Below are 22,774 nucleotides of genomic sequence, written 5' to 3' on the forward strand. Positions count from 1 at the left end.
ATCGATCTAAAGAGTGTAATAATGCTAAGTGAAGTAAGTCAGAGAAAGACAAATACCAAATGATTTCACTCATGTGGAATTTAAGAAACAAAAGGGAAACATGGGAAGGGGGGGAAGAGAAGGGAACAAACCACAAGAGACTCTTAATGATAGAGAACAAACTATGGGTTGATGGAGGGAGGTGGGGGGGGGGAATGGGCTAGATGGATGGTGGGTACTAAGGAGGGCACTTGTGATGAGTACTGGGTGTTGTACGTAAGTGATGAATCACTGAATTCTCCTGAAACCAATATTGCACTCTATGCTAACTAAAATGTAAACTGTCAAAAGGAAAAAATAAAGATCACAATATGTAAAAGTAAAGTAAAAAATATTTCCTAGGGGCGCCTGGGTGGCTCAGTTGGTTAAGTGTCTGACTTCAGCTCAGGTCATGATCTCGTGGTTCATGAGTTCAAGCCCTGTGTTGGGCTCTGTGCTGCCAGCTCAGAGCCTGGAGTCTGTTTTGGATTCTGTGTCATCCTCTCTCACTCTGTGTCTCTCTCTCAAAAATAAATAAACATTAAGAAAACATTTCCTATGATCTCTATACAGAGAGAAGACACCTTGGTACAGTTTAATGGGGCCCTTCATCTCTTCCTGACTTCTTGACATGTCCTCATGGGATGTTTCCATGTTCTCTGTTTCAGGGTCTTTTATGTTGTTCCCCCCAGAAGCCCCCTTTTCTTCTCGACTCCTATTCCTTTTTACTTGGCTGATTTGCATGAGTTCTTCAGGACTCAGTTTAGAGACCTCAGAATTTAGGAAACCCCTCTCCCCTGACCATCCTTTCCAAGGTTGAGAAGGTCTCCGCGTGGTTAATGATTATCATAGTGCTTACCTCATGGGAGTTGTATTTGCCTGCTTTTTTTCCACTCTAGGTTTCGAAGGCAGAGACTTCTCTTGTTCATCTTAGCATATCAGTATTTTGTAAAGAGTTTCTTCAAATGTATAAAATAGTAGCTCCCGAATAAAGTAAAAACAAATTCCAATATTAGAGTGGGTTGCATCTTATAAGGCAGGGCATGCTGAGGGGGATATATAGGGGCTCTGGCTCTGGCTATTGGTAACAAGTCTTTGAATTAAAATAGAATGGGGAAATAGATCAAAAGCTATTCATTAATTCAACAAATGAATGTGTTCAAATAGGTATTTGGTATCATGCAGAAGTTACAGTCAGTTGTGCATGGGGATGCATATTTGATTTATAATTGAAGTCCTTATCAATATAATAATTATAAAGATTTACTATTCATTAGTTGCCATGTTTTTGCTAAGCATTTTGTTGGTTTTTTCTTTTAATTTAAATTTCTTCTATTTAATGTAAGTAAAACTATCATTTAATTATACAAGGAAAAAAAACCCCAAAAAGAAATACCAAAGCTTCAGATGGGTTTCTGGCTAAAAACTTGACAAAATCAACATAGATTTTGCTCTGCGACATTCAGGACATACTGCTTCTCTCCATCACACTTTCCGTGTCCCCAGGAGATAGCATTGGGATAGTGGTTTCCCGGAATGCCTTTAACTTTTGTTAACACTGAGGATGATTAATATTTTGCATTAGTGTCGTCTTTTTTACCTTTCAGTGGGCACCTACATATAATTTTATTTTATACATAAGATATGTATTTTATAGGAAAAAATAAAGTCATGTTGAAAGAAGGTAGAAAACTTTTGTTCCTCTTAAAGTATACCTTCATACAAATTTGATTTTGATGAGTCCAAACTAAGATGCTGTAGTTAACAGACTAGCTTCAAGGGCCCACAACCACTCCCTCAAAGGGATGTCAACGGAGCAGTGAACCAGGTAAGTTGGGGTGTACTGCCTGCATTTACAAGGGTGCCCCTTCCTTTTAATCTTTGATACTTCAGAAGGGAAGATACGCTATCTCCTTCGCTGCTGTCTTCCCACAAGCCTTATTCTCATCAAGCAAACCTATTAGCAGGGCACACGGATATTAGCAACTATCTTCCATGACTGCATGGGGACTACGGTGGCCCCAGGATCAGTGTGCTGCTTTACAGGCTGAACCATGGACAACAAAGGAGCGATTCTGGGGAAGGGATGTAGAATTTGGACAAAACCATGTTAAATGAAATACAACTATTTGCATGAACGTCCTTAGGGTGTTGCTTTAAATCCAGTTCCTCATAGTTAACTGTAGAAGGGTTGCCTTTTTTAACCATATTCTTTTTTTTTAACTCATTTTTTAACTCTTGCCTTTTTAAACCATATTTTTTGGTGGTTGGACATTTAGATAAGTTGTGTAAAGGTGTGTATAGAGATATAATAGAATTTTAAGATAAAAGCAAACAAGCAATTCCAGTACATAGAAAATTTAATTTGAAATAACTTAAAATAGTTCATCAGGAAATTTTTAATTCAGTGCCTTGGCACCAGATGCTTAAGAATATGTTTGAGTCTGATCTCAAATCAGTTCAGGTAAACAGACATAACCAAAAATTTATATGTGTGTATATATGTGTACATATACGTATACATGTATGTATGTCTGTAAACACATGCATATATACGTATATTCAAGTTGCATATGTATATATTCGAGTTATATATTCAAGATATATAGATTCAAGATACATAGGAATTCAAGATATATATAGATTCAGGATATATATAAATCTACCCTCATTCAGGGGTGGAATTCTCTAATTTTACTCATGGTACATATTTTCGAAAAATTACTCCCCAAACGGGTACATGAATCATGTATGGAACAGTTCTCTAATCTTCCTAACTATTGTTGTCTTTAAGGTTGTTAATTCGGATATGGAATGAAACTCAGTTTTGTTGAATCAGAGAGGATTCTGAGCTGCAAGAAACCTGAGTATGCACCTGGGCCTGTCTTCAGGTAGATGGATGAACTGAAGCCAGCAAGAGAGATGGGACTGCTTGCTCTGTGCTTCGAAGGTTGTATCTGTCACCTACCGGGGTATAAGCATCTATTTCACGTAGTGACTTTCTTAAAATAATCTTTCCATCAGCTATAGACACAGTAAGGTAGCCATGTACGATTATATTTTTAGCTGGCTTCCAATGGTTTTTTCTGGAAAGGCTTCCTCCAAAGTTAGTGGCAGTAGCAAGTATGGCGGAAGCATGGTTCTCTATGCGCATGACACTATTTGTAGCAATTAGGCCTTTTCAGCAAAGCATTTTGTAAAAGTTTCTTGGGACTAAGCACATTGCTTTAGTGCACACACAAAGACTTGTGTTCTCACAGGTCTGTGAACTTACCCGGGGGCTTCCGAAGTCCCCAGTACTTTGACTTTGCCTGGCCTTTTAAAATGTAGTAACAGTAAACCCTCCACGATCTACCAAACGTACCACGTTGTTAAAAATTGACAGATACGTCAGTTTAGATCCTATCTTTGGGTTTACATACCCACATTAGAGCATTGAGACCATAAAGAATATGAACATTTTATTTTTATAGGGGACTTACACAGAAAAAACATTTCTGTTCTGTGTGTTTAAAATTTTTAAATTTCCTTAGCTTGCCTCTGCTGTGTGCATACAACTAGTAGATGCTTTTCTTTCTTTATTTTGGTTTGGCCAAGGATGCTTACAATATTTGAATTAGGAAGGATTTTGTTTTCTTAAGTGGTGAAAACTGTAGTTTGTAATCTATGAAGAAGACTTCTCTAGGTGAATAAGAAAAATAGAAAGAATTAGGAAACTATGTAAACTCAAGTTATGAGGTATTTCAAGGATACAGTGCCAGTGAGAATTCTCTTTCCCACGACTTGCAACTGCCAGATCACTTGCTTTCGTCTTTCTATCTTTACATTTGGAGAAACATGGAAAATTCGGAGATAAAAGCACTTTTGTTTGTGGGAGGGTTGCTGTAGTTCAGAGTAGAGTCATAAAACGAAAGTAAGTCATCAAGCAATGTTTAAATGTATTTATATAAGAAAAAAGGTCTTCAAAAAGTTATTGAAAGGTTGGGTTTTTTTTTAAGTCCTAAAAGCAGTCACTTTTATAGGGCACGTGATTGTCTGAGTGACCACTCTTTCCAGAGGGAGGTTTTTTTTTTTTTTTAAATACTAGGAAAGTATGAGTGATTCGAATAAGAGTTTCCATGCTATATTTAGTTTTACAGATGTGTTTCATTCTAAAACTGTGGTTTACTGTGTTCCGGGGAGAGTAGGTATATAGAAAAATCCCAGGGAGCCCTGACACGCAACTTGGACACAGTCAATTTTAGCACTACACCGCCATCTCTCAATTCCTGTAGCTGCTTCTGTTAACTAGAAATCCCTGAATTCTCTGAATCTACCTTTCTGTGGCTAGAATCTGAGAGAATGACCCATTATCACTTCTTCTGAACAGCTAAGTTGTTAAAGTTTACCAAAGTCTTATGATCTTTTTCTGAGTGTTAAATAGGTTGCTCCTCTAACATCACAAGAACCAGGAATTTTCAGCAAGCAGATTTCATTCCACACAACGCATACACCAGAAACACGCAGATCACACGTGAATGTGCTCGCAGTCAACACACACAGCATTCGCTCAAGGGGTAAATTAGGAATGGGCCAAACATACATACATGTGCAAATGTACAATTGACAGCAAATTATTTTTGATGCTAATGTCCTTTGAGTATTAAAAACGAGCCAGGACACAAGTCCTGTGACAGCCGTGTGGAAGCTCTCAAGTGTAGTTATCACGCAGATGTAGCTTCATATCACATCTCGCGAGTTTCGGATTGCACAGCAAAGGACCATGCTGAAAATCATGCCAAAGATCTGAAAAAGAAGGTGCCTCTTGTTAATGACTTTCAAATGATAAAAATTGATAAAGCGGTTAGCAAACTGCCTGGGTGTCTAACAAATCATTAGAACCAATACTGGCTCTAAGTGGCACTTTTATATATAATACTTATGGCTGCAGGTTAAAGACTTCCATATTAAGTATCGACTATTAAGTGCTTATGCTTTGGTCTAAAGAGTTTTCTGTTGTTGGAAAAGTTTTGAATTTTTGCAACAGTGACCACATATTACAAAGTAGAGCATCTCTTCATTCTTGGGCCTTTTTAAGGCACAAATGATGCATCACTATTTAACTCAACAGTTTTCCCAAAGCATAAACTGAGGTGTTAGAGCAATGATATTACTGACGTCTTCTTCTAAAGAGCTTTTTTTGTTTATGCGAGACAGAGTGTGAGCAGGGGAGGGGCAGAGAGAGATGGAAACACAGAATCCAAACCAGGCTCCAGGCTCTGAGCTGTCAGCACAGACCTGACACGGGGCTCGAACTCAAGAACTGTGAGATCGTGATCTGAGTCGGAGTCGGACGCTTAAACGACTGAGCCACCCAGGTGCCCTGGTACTGATCCTCTATCTCTTGGATAATTCTTTGAAAAGCCAAGCGCTTGGCAAAGCCAATAGCCACTGGTGTGGTCTGAGCAGAAAGATGCCAGAAGATCCTTCCCGTTCTCAGTCACTTCCCCTGCACTGTGGCAGAGCCTATGGGATGTAATCTGTGGGTGCAATGTTTGTAAACTACTGTCAGTGTTTGTTTAAAGAAATCCATACCGTTCTCTCCTCAATCCTATCCTACATTAGACTAGAATCTGTAAATGCTAAGTTTAAAACGACATGTATTATCTGTTATTTTGGAAGGGAAGGGGGTAGGCTTAAGTAGGAGAGGAGCCAGCGGCTGGGCTCCAAGCTTTACCAGCACGTGGCAGGGGAGACACCTAATGGACATCTGGTTAAACTGATTACACTTAAGAAAAAAGGAATTCAAGAACCTCCAGAGTGCTGATTCAAGATGACCGATAGAGGGCGTTCCCCTTTCAGCGGGGCTGTAAGGTGGGCTACAACCCCTGCTTCACCCTGCTGATACTCTAAAGGAACTTTTCCAGCACTGTCCTGACACTGTCACGAGTCACGGATGACTGCCTGCAGGATGCTCGCTCACTGAGATCGTAGAATTGTTAGGAGCATCTATTTGATAGACCCCCTGATGCTGCGCATTTTCAAGTCTTCTGCCTCAAACCTGTCCTCAGGAAGCCACAGAATAGCAACCAGGCGAGCCCCAGAGCAGGTAAGGAGGGCCGGAGAGACATGGGGATCGGGAGCTCCTCAGCATAGTATTTCACCCACATGTCCCACCCCTCTCTCCTCTAAATACAGAAAAGAGATGCTTGCGTGCCCTGGAAAGCTGCCAATTCACTGATTTTCCTTGCAATTCCCTTTGTGCCTGCCTTACTTATGCCATGAATGAGTCTACATGGAGAGCTAGAGGGTAAGTACTGTCTCAGCTCCTGGACAGTGGAAATCACCTCTTTCCTGGCCTGATTCCAATCTTACTTCCCTCCAACTTATCTCCACACGGCAACACAGGTCCTTCTAACCCTCGGTGGCTTCCTTCTACCTTAAGGATGAAGCCCAGCCTTTCAAAAGGGCACACAGAGACCACAGTTCTGTGGACCCTCACCCCCTCTTCAGTGTCATCTCCTGCTGCTATCAAATCCTTGAGCCTCTTAATATCCTTGCACTTGTACCATAGAGGCACTGAGCAGGTGCTTGGGTGCACTAGGCTTCACGTTTTGTGCGTGTTATTTCCTTTGCCTGGAATCTGGGTTTGGGGACACTCAGACTATGCACAGAGCGAGCATCTGTTGAGCGCTATGTTCCAGACACCTTATAGGAGTTAATTCTTAAGAATACTTTATATGTATGTGTCCCATTTCATCTTCGCAACAATTTTATGAGGTTGGTACATTAAAATTCTCATTTTACAGAGGAAGGAATTGAGGAATAGAGACAATAGGAAACTATCCCATGATCCCAGGGCTTATGAGTAGTGGAGGTAGGCGCTGAATCCAGACAGTGTGATGCCAGAGCTTTCACTGTTAATCACGACACTGCTACATCAGCAAATCCTAAGTGAGAGGGATTAGCCCAATATGCTCTTTTAAGTTTCTAACAGCGAGAGACCGAGAATTGAAAATCACTTGTCTAGTTTACGTTTGGTGGCCTCAACATGGCAAGTTATAAACTCGAGGCCATAATTAGGTGAAAGTTAAAATGTGTATCCTATTTTAGAGAACCTAAGAATTGACAGATCTAATAAGCTTTGCTCTTTGAAGATGTCCTGTCAACCAATGTCTGTCTTTTATGAGAAATCTCTCCTAAGGTGCTGCCTTATCACACTCGAAGACAAACAACATGAAAGGCTTCTTAGCAAAAAAAAGGTAAGCTCTGGAACTTTCTCACCGTGAGACCTGCGATTCCAATGCCGACGATTCCGATGAGCTGGAGCTTAACGCTGATTATGGCCTCAATTTCATCAATGCAGTTCTGTTTGGGGAAGAAAAAAAGGAGTAACAAATGATGGTCTGATTGAACCCTTTCCTCCTCTACAGAGCCTCCTGGGGAAGTCAGTCCCTGTCAGCTTCTGCTCACATTTAAACCACTCCTCTTCTCATCGTTCTGATAGCCGTAAGGGAAAAACGTACACTGGGGAAAAAAATATAATCCTCTCCTTTGGGTAGAATGTTCCTATTTAGGCCAATGGCTGCTTCGGAGCCCTGAAACCTGGCTGGGGAAAACTATTCTAGGACCCAAAGCATTTAAAAATTTAGGGCATCTTCTCACTTTCAGCATATAAAAATAAGTAAAATATCCCTCCAGATATTAGCTCCTTGCTTTTGTATTGCCATGAATAGTTTAAAAGACTTTCTACATATGTGGTTCAATTTACTACGCAAGGTAGGCATTACTTAGAAAGAGGCTTAAAAGACCGTACAGGTTCGAATTAAACAAAGGAAAACCAAACGTTAGCAGTTAGAGGACCGACTCTTTCCTGTGATGGCTGGGCTGGGTGGGTCTCTATCCTTTCACCTGTGCACATGAAGACTAGTGCAGGGCAGGTTCAAAGAAGGGGGAATAATTGGACAGGGAACAGAACAGATCACTTGTAATTACAGTTAGTTTCTCCAGCTTCTCATTGGAATCCTCTTAATTACAGAGTTATGCTGTCTATTCAATTTTGTCTTTAGGCTGACCAGGTCTCTTTGCTTGTCACTGGTTAGTTCCCTCTAATCCCCACATACACTATTTGAAACCCTCACCACGATCCTCAGGTCTCCTATCATACTGTATTCATTCATCATTCATGCATCCAACAAACATTTCTCCAGCAATCTACCTTCACCAGTCTGTCACTGGAATGGTGTGGCAGACATGAAGATAAGAAGACATGATTGCTTCTGCCCTTTGGGAGCTCACAGTTTATTTAGTTTATCGATTTATTTTATGAGAGAGGAAGAGAGCGAGTGAGTGAGCAGGAGAGGGGCAGAGAGACAGAGAGAGAAAGAGAGAATCCCAAGCATGAAAAGTGCAGAGCCTGATGCCGGGCTCAAACTCACGAACTGTGAGATCATGACCTGAGCTGAAATCAAGAGTCAGTCGCTTAATCAACTGAGCCATCCAGGTACCTCAGGAAGCTCACAGTTTAGAGAAAGATACAGACCCACACAAAAAATAATACATTACAATACACCACTGCACTTCTTGAGAACCACAGCACTTACTGGAGAAAATTCCTCAACCCTCCTCTCCACCTCTAACACTTACATGCTCCATTCATGCTGTGCCAGGCATGCTGTAGGCAGTCGGCATGCCAAGTGAACAAGGCAACACTGCCATTTCCTTCTCTCTCATCAAAGCCAAGGGAGTACGCTTCTCAGTGGAGAGTTAATCCCTTTACTGGAGCGGGATCTCTCGTTCCCTCTCATCTCCTCAGGAAGCCTGTGCTCTCACTTATCTTTCTCACTTAGCCTCTCCTTCTCCATTGCCTTTTCCACTCATGGCGTCACACCATGCCTGGGTTTCTCAGTCTAAAACAGAACAGTCTTCTCCTCCTCCCCCCTTCCTCCTCGAGCACTAACTCATATTCCATCCCTGCTTTCAAAGCCAGCTTTTGGGGGGAAACTAACTTGTATTGGTTTGCTTAGTTATAAAAGAAATAGGTGCTTACTGTTGGAATTTGGGAAATACAGTAGTTCACCTTTATCCGTGGTTTTTGCTTTTGTAGCTGGTTACCCATGGTTCCACAAGTCTGATTGTAGATCCTTCCCGTGACATACCGTCAGGCCATCAGTAGACTAATGCTACATCACAATGTCTGTCACTCACCTCACTTTATCTCAGCACATAGGTATTTTATCATGTCACATCACCTCACAAGAACAAGGGTAAGTACAGACAGTACGATGTTTTGAGTGAGAAAGAGACTACCTTTTATTACACTGTATTATTGTAATTGCTTTATTTTATTATTGGTTATTGTTAATGTCTTACTGTGTCTACCTTACAAATTAAACTTTATCGTAGGTATGCATGTGTAGGAAAAAAGACTGTAAATAGAGGGTTTGGTATTATTTGTGTTTCAGCCACCCACTGGGAGACTTGCAACATATCCCCTGCAGATATGGGGGAACTACTGTGGAATAAAAAAGATAAGAAGAAGACATATTTGTATTACTACACTAAAGATAATCATTAACACTGTGAGTATATTCTTTTTCTTAAATATTTTATTCTTTTAAGTAATCTCCACACCCAAGGTGGGGCTCGAACATATGGCCCCAAGATCGAGAGTCACATGCTCTACCCACTGAAACAGCTAGATGCCCCAGTTGTTGTATTTTTAAACTCAAACACACACTTGGGTAATTCTTTATAGGCAACTCTGTGCTTTTTAAACTTAATATTATGACTTCAAAACTACTTTCATCAAAAATCCTTTGAAATAGTAGCTTTTAATGACTATAAAACAATTCACTGTCTTATAGTACATAATTTAGAATGAATATGAATAGTACTGCAATGATACCACACCTCTGTCCATATCTCTAATTTCTTTTCCTTAAAACAAATTGAAGAATGAAATTTCTGGATAAAGAGCATGAATATACTTAACTCACCAGTCTATTTAAGTTTCTTTTTAAATTTAAGTTTTTATCTTAATTTCAGTTGCTTAACATAGTGTGTTATGTTAGTTTTAGGTGTACAGTAGACTAATTCAACATACATCTATACATGTGATCCATACATCACTCTGTGCTCATCACTACAAATGCAGTCTTTAATTCTCTTCTCCTATTTCACCCATCCCCCCACCTCCCTCCCCTCTGGTAACCATTAGTTTGTACTCCGTAATTAAGGGTCCGTTTCTTGATCTGTCTCTCTCTCTTATTCTTTCTCCTTTGCTTATTTGTTTTATTTCTGAAATTCCACACATGATTGAAATCATATGGTATTTGTTTTTCTCTGGCTGATTTATGTTGCTTAGGATTATATTCTCCAGCTCCACCCGTGGCATTGTAAATGGCAAGGTTTCATTCTATTTTTTGGGCCACATATTATTCCATCATATATATACCACGTCTTCTTTATCCATTCATCTATCAGTGGGCACTTGGGCTGCTTCTATATTTTGCTTATTGTTAATAATGCTGCTATAAACAGAGGGGTGCATATATCACTTTGAATTAGTGTTCTTGTATTCTTTGAGTAGATACCCAGTAATGTGATTGCCAGATCACAAGATGGTTCTATTTTTAACTTTTTGAGGAACCTCCATACTGTTTTCCACAGTAACTATTCCAACCAACAGTTTGCATTCCAACCAACTATGCACAAAGGCTCCTTTTTCTCCATATCCTTGCCTGTTCTTTCTTGCATTGTTGATTTTAGTCATTCTGACAGGTATAAGGGAGTATCTCATAGTTTTGATCTGCAGTCCCCTCATAATAAGTAATGTTGAACATTTTTTCATGTGCCTTTTTTGGCCATCTGTGTGTCTTCTTTGGAGAAATGTCTGTTCATGTCTTTTGCCCATTTTTCAATTGGGTTATTTGGTTTTGGGGTGTTGAGTTTTTGTAAATTCTTTATATAGTTTGGATACTAACCCTTTATCAGATATGTCATTTGCAAATATCTTCTCCCATTCTGTTGGTTGCCTTTTAGTTTTGTTGTTTCCTTTTCTGTGCAGAAGCTTTTTATTTTGATGTAGTCCAAATAGTTCATTTTTGCTTTTGTTTCTCTGCCTCAGGAGACCTATCTAGAAAAATGTTGCTACAGCCAATGTCAAAGAAATTACTGCCTGTGCCCTCTTCTAGGATTTTTATGGTTTAATGTCTCACATTTAGGTCCTTCATCCATTTTGAATTTATTTTTGTGTATGGTTTAAGAAAGTGGTCCAGTTTGATTCTCTTGCATGTTGCTATCCAGTTTTCCCAAAATCATTTGCTGAAGAGACTGTCTTTTTCCACTGGATATTCTTTCCTACTTTGTGAAGATTAATTGACCTCATAGCTGTGGGCTTATTTCTGGATTTTCTATTGTGTTCCATTAATCTATATGTCTATTTGTGTGCCAGTATCCTACTGTTTTGATTACTACAGCTTGGTAATATAACTTGAAGTCTGGAATTATGATGCTTCCCAATTTGTTTTTCTTTTTCAAGATTGCTTTGGTTTTTTGGGGTCTTTTGTGCTTCCATACAAATTTTAGGATTGTCTGTTCTGGCTCTGTGAAACATACTGCTGGTATTTTGATAGAAATTGTATTAAGTGTGTAGATTATTTTGGGTAGTATAGACATCCTGACAGTATTTGTTCTTCCAATGCCTGAGTATGGAATGTCTTCCTATTTCTTTGTATTGTCTTCAATTTTTTTCATCAGTGTTTTACAGTTTTCAGAGTATAGGTCTTTTACCTCTTCGGTTAGGAATTTTATCATTTTGGGTGCAACTGTAAATGGGATTTTTTCTTAATTTCTCTTTCTGCTGCTTCATTGTTGTATAGAGATGCAACAGATTTTTGCACATTGATTTTGTATCCTTTGACTTTACTGAGTTCATTTATCAGTTCTGGCAGGTTTTCTTTTTTTGGGGGGAGTGTCTTTGGGTTCCCCACATATAGTATCATGTCTGCAAATAGTGAAAGTTTGACTTTTTCCTTGCCAATTTGGATGCCTTTTATTTCTTTTTGTTGTCTTATTGCTGTGGCTAGGACTTCCAGTACTGTGTGGAATAAAAGTGGTGAGAGTGAACATCCTTGTCTTCTTCCTGATCTTAGGGGAAAAGCTCTCAGTGTTTAGCCATTAAGGATGATGTTAGCTGTGGGTTTTTCATAGGTGCCTTTATATGTTCTGAGGTATGTTTTCTCTAACACTACTTTGTTGGATTGGTTTTTTTTTTTAATCAAGAATGGATGTTGTACTTTGTCAGATGCATTTTCTGCATCTATTGAAATGATCTTATGGTTCTTAACCTTTCTCTTATTGATGTGCTGTATCACACTGATTTTCCAATATTAAACCATCCTTGCAAGCTAAGAATAAATCCCACTCGATCACAGTGATGTTTTAAATGTATTGTTGGATTCGGTTTACGAGTATTTTGTTGAGATTTTGCATCCATGTCATCAGGGATATTGTCCTGTAATCCTCTTTTATTGGTGTTTCATTTGTTTTGGTATCAGGGTAATGTTGGCCTCATAGAATGAATTTGGAATTTCTCCTTCCTTTTCTATTTTTTGGAATAGTTTGAGAAGAATAGGTGACTCTTTTTTAAATGCTTGGTAGAATTTGCCCGTAATGCTATCTGGTCCTGAACTTTTGTGTTTTGGAAGTTTTTAAAATTATAGATTCAATTCTATTGTTAGTATTCAGTTTGTCCAAATTTTTTATTTTCTTCCTGGTTCAGTTGTGGAGGTTATGTTTCTAGGAATTTATCCACTTCTTTTAGGTTGCCTAATTTGTTAGCATACAGCTTTTCATAAGATTATGAGTTCATATTTCTGTGGTGTTGGTTGTTATTTCTCCTTTCTCACTTGTGGTTTATTTGAGTCCATTCTCTTTTTATCTAGATAAGTCTGGCTAAAGGTTTATAAATTTTATTGATTTTTCAAAGAACCATCTCCTGGTTTCACTGATATGTTCTCTTGTTTTTTAAGTTTCTGTATTATTGACTTCTGCTCTGATCTTTATTTCCTTTCATCTGCTGAATTTAGGTTTTACTTGTTTTCTTCTAGCTCCTTTAAGTATTTACTTGAGATTTCTCTTGCTTCTTGAGGTAGGCCTGAATTACTATAAACTTTGCTCTTAGGACCACTTTTGTTGCACCCCCAGAAGTTTTGGACTATTATGTTTTCATTTTCATTTGTTTCCTGTACTTTTTAATTTCTTCTTTTATTTCCTGTTGACCCATTCATTGTCTAGTAGCATGTTATTTAACCTCCACATATTTGTGTTCTTTCCAGATTTTAAAAAATATTTCAAAAATGTTTTTTATTTATTTCTGAGAGGGAGAGAGAGAGACAGCGTGAGCAGGGGAGGGTCAGAGAGAGAGGGAGATACAGAATCTAAAACAGGCTCCAGAATCTGAAACAGTCAGCACAGAGCCCGACGCAGGGCTTGAACCCATGAACCATGAGATCACGACCTGAGCTGAAGTCGGACACTTAACCAACTGAGCCACTCATGTGCCCCTTTTTCCAGATTTTATCTTATGGGTGGCTTCAGTTTCATAATGTTGTCTTCAGAAATATGCATGGTATGATTTCAATCTTGAATTTCTTGAGGCTCCTTTTGTGGGCTAATATATGATCTGGAGAATGTTCCACATGCAATTGAAAAGAATGTGTATTCTGTTGTTTTAGGAGAGAATGTTCTGAATATATCTGCGAAGTCCATCTGGTCCAGTGGGTCATTCAAAGCCATGGCCTCCTTGTTGATTTTGTTTAGATGATCTGTCCATTATTGTTAAGTGGGGTGTTAAAGTCTCCTACTATTATTGTATTATTATTGATTAGTTCTTTTACATTTTTTATTAACTGCTTTATGTATTTAGGTGTTCTTATTGGGTGCAGAAATATTTATAGTTGTTGTATCTTCTTATTGGATTGTCCCTTTATTATGATATAGTGCCCTTCTTCATCTCTTGTTTAAAGTCTAGTTTATCCAAAGTAAGTATTGCTACTCCAGCTTTCTTTTTACACCCATTTGCACAATAGATGTTTATCCCTTCACTTTCAATTTGCATGTGTCTTTAGGTCTAAAATTAGTCTCTTGTAGGCAACATATAGATGGGTCTTTTTTTTTTATGCATTGTCACCCTACATCTTTTGATTGAAGAATTTCATTTACATTCAAAATAATTCTTGATAGATATGTATTTACTGTCATTTTATTATTTGTTTTGTGGTTGTTTCTGAAGATTTTCTTTGATCCTTTCTTGTCTTTCTTTCATAGTTTGCTGATTTTCTTTAGTGATACACTTGGATTACTTTCTCTTTATATTTGCATATTTATTTGTGGTTTTTTTAGGGGGGGAGGGGCAGAGAGAGAGAGAAAGAGAGAGAAAGATTCTCCAGCAGGTTCCACACTCAGCACAGAGCCTGACATGGGGCTTGATCTCATGACCATGAGATCATGACCTGAGCCAAAATCAAGAGTCAGAAGCTTAACTGAATGAACCACCCAGGGGCCCCTAGTGGTTTTTGATATATGGTTACCATTAAGTTTGTATATAACCACTTCTGCACATAGTAGTCTATATTAAGTTGGTGGTTGTTTAAATTTGAACCCACTGTTTTCTCCTCCTCATGTTTTAGGTATGTGTTATTATATTTTATATCCTTTTTGTGATTTCCTTGGCTGATTTTTTTTTTTACAGAAATATTCATTTTTACTCCTTTTGTATATCTTACCTCTATACTGCCACTTTTGGTCTCTTTTTTTCCACTCAAAGAATCCCCTTTAATATTTCTTGCAGAGCTAGTTTGGTGGTCATGAACTCCTTTAGTTTTTGTTTGTCTGGATCTGAATGATAAGAGTATTCTTGTTGGATAGAGTATTGTTGGCCACATATTTTTCCCATTTAGCACTTTGAATTTATCATGTTACTCCCTTCTGGCTTGGAAAGTTTCTGCTGAATTTATCATGTTACTCCCTTCTGGCTTGGAAAGTTTCTGCTGGAAAATTCACTGCTAGCCTTATGGGTTTTCCCTTGTAAGTTACTGATCTCTTTTCTTGTTGTCTTTAAATATTTTTCTTTATTACTGTATTTTGCCAATTGAATTATAATACGTCTTGGTGTGGATCTGCTTTTGTTGATTTTGATGGGAGTTCTCTAGCTCTACTAGATCTGGGTGTCTGTTTCCTTCCCCAGATTAGGGAATTTTTCTGCTATTATTTCTTCAAATGAATTTTCTGCCCCCTTTTCTCTCTCTTCTCCTGGAACTCCTATAGTAGGAATGTTATTATTTTTGATGGAGCCATTGAATTCCCTAAGTCTCTTCTCATTTTGCATAATTTTTTTCCGTCTTTTGTTCAACTTGATTACATTCAAACACTGTTGTCTTCTAGGTCACTAATTCATTTCTCTGCTTTTTTCATCCTGCTGTTCAATCCATTAAGCACGTTTCTCATTTCACTTATTGAGCCCTTTATCTCTGCTATGTTACTCCTTATCTCTGTTTTAAGCATCTCACTCAGGTTTCCTACTCTTTTCTCAAGTCCAGTGAGTATCCTTATGATCATTGCTTTAACTACTCCATCAGGCATGTTACTTATATCTGTTTTGCTTAGATCTCTGGCTGTGGCCTTGTCCAGTCCTTTCATTTGGGATAAATTTCTGTCTCCCTTTTGTCTGCCCCTCTGTCTGTCTCTCTGTGTTAAGAAAGTCAGCTACGTCTAGTGCTCTTGAAAGTGGTGACTTTATTAAAAGGAGGTCTTGGCAGTTCAGGAGAGTATCCTATGTGTGTGGCTTATGCCCTGTTATTGTGTCTGAGTCACTTTTCCTTTCCATTAAGTCATCTGCACTAACTCTCTGCCTGGTGTGGGTTGTGCTTGCTCTCTGTGGTTAGTGGGACTCAGGCAGGCCAGCTCTGAGTGGGTGTGCCTGCCAGGGAACTTGGGAGCAGGGTGGCAGTGTTAGCAAAATTTGTACTGGGCTACGAGTCCTAGGTCAGATCCCCCAAAGCACTGTGGTCGCTGTGGGCTATGTGCCAGGGCAGCTGGGGATGGGAGGCTGAGCTTGACTTGCAGCTGGGTTTAGCATGTGATGGTGGCTGGGGGCATTCAGCTGGGTGTGGTACAGGGGCCAGGCACTGAACATGGTGGCAGCTGTGCCCTCAGAGGCTAGGTGGGGTGCATACGCAGCTTTAACAAGATTTTCCCTGAGCCCAGGGCCAAGGTTAGCAGGCTTGGAGTGGGTGAGTCCTCAGGAGATCTCATGGGCATGGTGCACTGCTAGCAGGTTAGGTAGCAAGTGTGTGTGCAGTCCTGCCTCCTACAAGTGGCTCCATGTCTATGCTGGGGGTGAGGGGAGGAAAATGGTACCTGTCAGCTCCCTCATTTTTTGAAGTCCTCCAACATGCTCTGAAATCAGTACGAACAGATCCATCTCCTGATGCCCTTGGCATTGTGTAAACCGCCATTTTCATGTTGCCCCTTCATACAGGCTGCTCTTTAAGGGCAGTGACCCAGCTATCACTCACCTTCCCAGCTTGCCCAGGGCTGAGTCACCTGACTTTTAAAGTTCCAGGATCCAAGTCCCACAGATTTCAGCCTCTCTGGTTTCTAAAGCCAAACATTATGCGGATTAGTTTTCCCTGTGTACATTCTGGGGTGCAAAGGCCCATTTCTCTGTCCTCTCCACACGTGTAGCTCCCTCCCTCCTGCGGGCAAGCTCCCCTTTGCTTTTCTGACCTTCCTAACCTTTCAGCTGCAGCTTCCTCTCCATATTTAGTTGTGAAGTTTGTTTTGTCAGGCTTTGGATTACTCTCCAGTTTATTGACTTGGATGTGGGCAATATCTAGTTGTAAACACGGGATGGGGGTAGGTCAGGGTCCTCCGACTCTGCCATATTCCTAAGCTCTCTTAACTCACTAGTAGGACACAGTCATACTGACCTCTAAAAATTTTCTACTGGTTTCTCTGAAAATGCTCACTTCATATCCTTTTTGTCAACACTGCGTATAATTATTAAGAAAAGAAGAACTTGGCTAATTTCATAGGTTAAACAATGTCAGCTCCTAAATTTGTAATATTTTAACTTTGCTATTAATTGCCTATAGTTTTTATGGGTTTAATGGTAATTTGGATTTTGTCTTTAAGCTTTTAAGAATTTATTTGCGTAATTCCTGCATGCAAGGTGGAGCTCAAACTCATGATCCCGAAATCAGAGTTGCATGCTCTTCCAACTGAGCCAGCCAGGTGCCCCTGGATTTTGTCTTTTCTGAACTCTCCTTTTCTGTCCTTTGCCCCAAGCTAGACTACTTGAAAGGGCACGCTCCCTCTTTACATCTCATGTCATGCAGGATGGGGTCCGTTGTCACTCTCCCTGACATCAGGTTACCTTTTTAAGATGCTCAATCCTGTCAACATTTCAGTCATTATCTTACTGGACCTCCTTGGACTTTTAGTTCCCCCTTCATATTTTCTGCTTCTGTGCCACTGTTTATGCTCTTTCCTCTGTGGATAGGTCTCCCCCTGCCTTCTCCTGCAATGCTTCCATGGTTACTTCTCACACCTGAAGAGTTAGCTGAGACATCATTGTCAGCTTTCCCCATGAACCCTCCGGCCTCCAGTCTTACGAAGTAACCTTTAGTGCTTTCAAAACACTTGCACCCTCTGTGCATACCTCTGTTACTGCACTTTGTCCATATCTGTGTTCATCCTGTTAGACTACACATTTCTTGAGAGTAGAGATTTTGTGTCATTCATCTTTTTTATCTGTAGTGCCAGGCACAGAGTAGATAAGGATAAATGCTGAGTTGACCTCAATGGCAGCATGTGACCCTGTTAACCATTCCCTCCTCCCCCATGCATCTCCTCACGTGTGTCTGTCTACTTTTTCTACTTATTTGGCAGCTCTCCCTCTCCCCTTCTTAAATGCTGTTGTTCCCTGGAGTTTTATCCTTGCCCTTATTTCTTCTAAACCTAATGAATTAAATTCTTATACACAGCCTTAAGACTTCCATAAAGTACTGACACCCAAACCTCTCTCCTGAGCTGCAGGCTAGATTTTCCAACTGTTTATTTGGACGTTTCCAGTTGGAAGTTTCACTAGCTCCTCAAAATTACCATGTTGAGCACTGAACTCACTTTCTTTTCTTCAAAATTTGTTTCTTTTTCTCTAGTTCTTTGTTCAATAAATGATACCATTTATCCAGCTAGTAAAGCCAAAAGCAGCAATGGAGTCCTCCCTCTTCTCTCATAGTTAAATGGTCACCAGATCCTGTAGATTTTACTTTCTAAATGGTTTTCTCTCCACTCCTGGTGCTCAGTCCAGCTTGTTACCAGGTAGCAATCTTGGCTGACAACGAGGATCGCAGCCCTCCCAACTGGCCTCCTCGATTCCAGATTTTCATTTCCCATCGATCCTCCAAATGGCTACTACAGCAAACTCAGAAAAATGTAAACCCTATCCCAGATTCTAACTTTAGTACTTTCCTAAGGATACACTCTGGCTTCACCAGAGTACTCAAAGCCCTTCAGGAATAGCTACCTCCTCCTTGAAGGACTCATCCCCACAGGTCCCTGAGCCAAAACCCACTACTGGGACTTTCCTGGGTACAATTATATTCCCTTGTTCTCATTGCCTTTACCTTCTATCCTTTCTACCTGCAATACCCTTCTCTTTTGTTTGCTAGGCTCTGATTCATCCTTTAAGACTCATCCTAAGAATTACATCACAGGAGAGGATTTCTGGAAAGATGGCAGAGTAGGATGACCCTAAAACTCACCTCCTCCCACGGGCACACTTCTAATAGCTCCATCAGTACAACCAACACAGAAAACTAGAAGACTAGCAGAATGGACTTTCCACAGTTAATCATAGAAAGGAGGCCACATGGAAGAGGGGAGGGAGGGCAGAGATGCCATTGGGAGCCAAATTCTTGGTGAGACTAACCACGAACAGGAGGGGCACCACAAGCATGGAGAAGGGAGACAGGCCCCACACCAGTCAGCCCAGTCACAGGCGGTTGGCACTGGGAAGACAAGTCCCCATAGCATTTTGCTCTGAAAACCAGAGGGCCTTAATTTTGAGGGCTTTTACAATTTGTGGGGTTTGATACCAGGAAATGTAAAAATCAGCATGCTCCTCTCTGGGAGAGCCAGAGGGTGGTAGGAAATGGAGCTGCTACCCTTAAAGAGCCAGCATAACAAAGAGGCCTGCTGAGATAGAATATAGAAGCAGCAATTTGAAAAGTGGCTGGGGTATGCGGGAATGAGATTTATTTACTAATCTCAGAACATGTGCTAGAGGGGCAAGGGTCTTGAGGAGACTTTTCTAAGAACAAAAGAGCTTGTGGGCACCATTTCTCAACCCCTGCCCCCCAGCCTAGATAGCTAGAGACCTGTGGGAAGCGGTGAGAACACTGGCCACCTAGCTTGCTAATATCACATTGCCTGTCCCTGTGCTCTCCTGTGGGTCTGGGTCTACCCATCCAACCAGCCCCACTTGGTGGGATTCCCTCTGGAGTGGCTCCTGCCACGTCTCATCCTGCAGTCAGCCCAGGTAGGGACCCTGGGGCTCCAAAGTGACTCCTGCCCTGGGAAGAGGGGGAGATAACCACACACACCAGTTTCGCTGCAGCTCCAGCAGCTGAACCTTAGAAGTGGCAGCGCAGAGGGAGTGCCTTGACAACGTGTCTGTAGCTCCAGCAGACAGACTGGGGGCAGACCTCTGATCTCACTACTGGCTCTGCTCACAAACAGAAACCTCTCAGAGACAGCACAGGAAGAGAGCCCTGCAGTCTGGGCTCACAGCAGCCTCAGCAGATGGATTGGAGGCAGACATCTGGCTGGACTTCAGGCCCAACCCATCAATGAAAGCCTCTCAGGGGACAGGGCAGAGACAGTGTCCTGCAGTTTGGTATGACCACAGCCCCAGCCGATGGGAGGAGGGCAGACATCTGGTCTGACTGCTGATACTGCCTAACAACAAGCCCACGGTGGCCCCAGACGGGCACAGGGACCAAGCCTTGCCCACAACAGGCAAAGTGGCCCACTGAAGGCACCTGGACTGAAGGTAAACAAGGCTCAACCACAACAGTGGCCTCTATGCAACTCACATAGAAGTCACCAGAAGCTCCTGGTCCTGGTGAACAGGGGACACTGCACTGCAGGCCACCACACGACCTCTTCCTCAGAGGTCACTACGTTCAAGAGCAGGAGACATAACTGTTTCTATAGACTAGTAATGTCAAACACAGAGAATTAGACAGCATGAGGAAACAGAGGAATATGTCCCAAATGAAAGAACAGGATAAAAACACAGCAAAAGGACTAAATAAAATGGAGGTAAGCAATATTCCTGATAAAGAATTCTAAGCAATGGCCCTCAAGATACTCATTGGACTTGAAGGCACACTTCTTCAGAGCATCAGAGAGCTCTCAAGACCCTGGGCTCTGCAATCAGGTTGGTTCCAGCAAGTCTCTGAACCAATTTAAGTACCATTTGGGGCAGAAATCGGGAGGGTGATATTTTCTACCCTCTAAAGCTCTGGAGCATGCTTTGATAGAAGGTTTCAAATCAATACGATGCAAGTCACACTCTAAATTTCTTTAGGTGGGGGGGCAAGGTGGCTCCGTACTTCTCGCCCACATCTCTCAAAGAAGGGCTGAAGTCAAAGGACTCTGAACTACAAGAGTCTGGGAGGAAAAAGGACAGAATCTACTAAGAAGACAGGCTCATAGGGACGTAATTCCGACTGGGGCCAGGATGTGGAGGCAGGGAGGGGAGGGAGCCCCTTCTGCAGAGAGACAAAGGGAAGAGAAAGAACAGCTGCGGAAATGTAGAACTGTATCTGGACAAGAGAAAAACCTTGGTCTGGGACAGAGAAGCATCCTATCATCCCATCTCTAATTGCAAGGCTTTAGGAGAGAGATCCTATCTCTAACTGCAGAGCTTTCTTTGGGTTGGGTGTCCTGGTCCCAGAAATGCCCTCCGGGATAGATGGTATGCAGGGACACAGTTGGCATCAGGAGGAACTGGTCCTCTGCTCGGAGCCCTGCTAGGAAATGCCCCGGCTTGTGGGATTACATTTCGGGTGGTATCGTTAATATGCACGGAGTAAGATCTGGAAATGAGGCTGGGTGCGGGACATAGAACATCGCCCACCTTGGCTGTGCCTGTAGCACAGCAAGGTCGGACCCAAAAGGGTGATTTACAACACCTGGTTCCAGGAGAAGGGACTGGAGGGGTCACTATTTTTCTCCCCACAACCACAAAGGCGGGGCCTCAGGGAGCGAGACCCGCCTACACCAAACCACGACCACTTTTGCTAGGTAGCAGCCCCCCCACCCCCTTTTTTTTTTCTTACACAGGAGCCTGGTTAGATTGCTGTGGAAACAAACAGCCCTTAACCCAAGACCTGAACTGATGCACTGCCATGATTAACTCTAGATCAATTCTTGCTATTCAGATATATTCTCCCTTATCTCATTCTTATCTCTCCCCTCCTCTGGGCTGGGTATTCTGGCTATAGATTTGCTTAAACAGGCATATTTAATCCATTCTCTTGATGCATACTCTACACCTCCTTCATTACCTTCCTTTCTCTCTCTCTGAAATAGACTATATAGTTTCTCTGGGTAACATTACCTTCATTTTTTTCCTCCTCACCTCCTGCTGTATCCTCCTTTATCTCTCTCTAAATTAAGCCTTTTAGTCTCTCTGCCTGGCCAATGTTTAATTTCTCTTTCTCTCCACCCCTGTCATTTCTCTCTTTGTAAATACTCTTCCATCAGCACTGCCTTCATTCTGCTTTTTATTTGTAGCTGGGGTTTTTGGTTTTATGCTTTTAGACTGTCCTCTGTCTTTTGTTGCTTTCCAGTTTGCTTGCTTGTTTGATTTGTGTGTGCGTTTGCATGCTTTTGTCCCCTGTTTGTCTGTCTGTTTTCCTTTTCAGGGCTACCTCAAGAAACAAACCAAAGTATACATGGTGGAGAGTCCCAAATATCACTACTAGTAGGGAAAAAAAGTAACCAAAGTCACAACAAGAGAGACCAAGGGACACCATTAAAAGAACACTTCCTGAACAGACAGGCCCTGGACAGACTATGAGCCTCCTTTAATATACCAATACTTGCAGGTGCAGAGTGCATAACAAGCTTTTAAAACATACAAGAGACAGAAAGGTGGCCAACATGATGAAACGGAATAACTCTCCTCAAAAGAAATTCCAGGAAGAGAAATCAAGAAACTGATCCCATTCACAATTGCACAAAAAACCATAAAATACCTCGGAATAAACCTAACCAAGGATACAAGAGATCTGTATGATGAAAACTACAGAAAACTTATGAAGGAAATTGAATAAGACACAAAGAAATGGAAAAACATTCCATGCTCATNTTAAATTAAATTAAAAAAAAAATTCCAGGAAGAAGTGACAGCTAAAGAATTAATCAAAACAGATATAAGCAACATAGCTGACCAAAAATTTAGAACAATAGTCATAAGATTGATCACTGGGCTTGAAAAAGGCATAGAAGACAGGAGAGACTCCACTGCTGTAAAGATCAAGGATCTTGAATACAGTCACAATGAATTAAAAAATATTATAAATGAGGTGCAAAATAAAATGGAGGCAGCCACAGTGCAGATCGAAGAGGCAGAGGGGAGAATAGGTGAATTAGAAGATACAATTATGGAAAAAGAGGTAGCCAAGAGATAAATTGATCC

General features: G+C 41.0%; 1 protein-coding gene across 1 annotated transcript in view; it reads right to left on the bottom strand.

Moving 5' to 3' along the window:
• Positions 1-2,360: 2,360 nt before the first annotated feature.
• TSPAN2 (tetraspanin 2) overlaps positions 2,361-22,774 on the bottom strand; it is a 66,961-nt gene continuing 46,547 nt past the window's right edge. The window contains exons 7-8 of the mRNA XM_077767112.1: positions 7,282-7,365; positions 2,361-4,803 (exon numbers count right to left, since the gene is read on the bottom strand). Of these exons, the coding sequence (XP_077623238.1) occupies positions 4,738-4,803; positions 7,282-7,365 (150 nt within the window). The 3' untranslated portion in view covers positions 2,361-4,737. The remainder of the gene's footprint in view (positions 4,804-7,281; positions 7,366-22,774) is intronic.

The sequence above is a fragment of the Crocuta crocuta genome, unplaced genomic scaffold, assembly GCF_008692635.1.
Source record: "Crocuta crocuta isolate KB4526 unplaced genomic scaffold, BGI_CrCroc_1.0 scaffold180, whole genome shotgun sequence".
Lineage (NCBI taxonomy): Eukaryota > Metazoa > Chordata > Mammalia > Carnivora > Hyaenidae > Crocuta > Crocuta crocuta.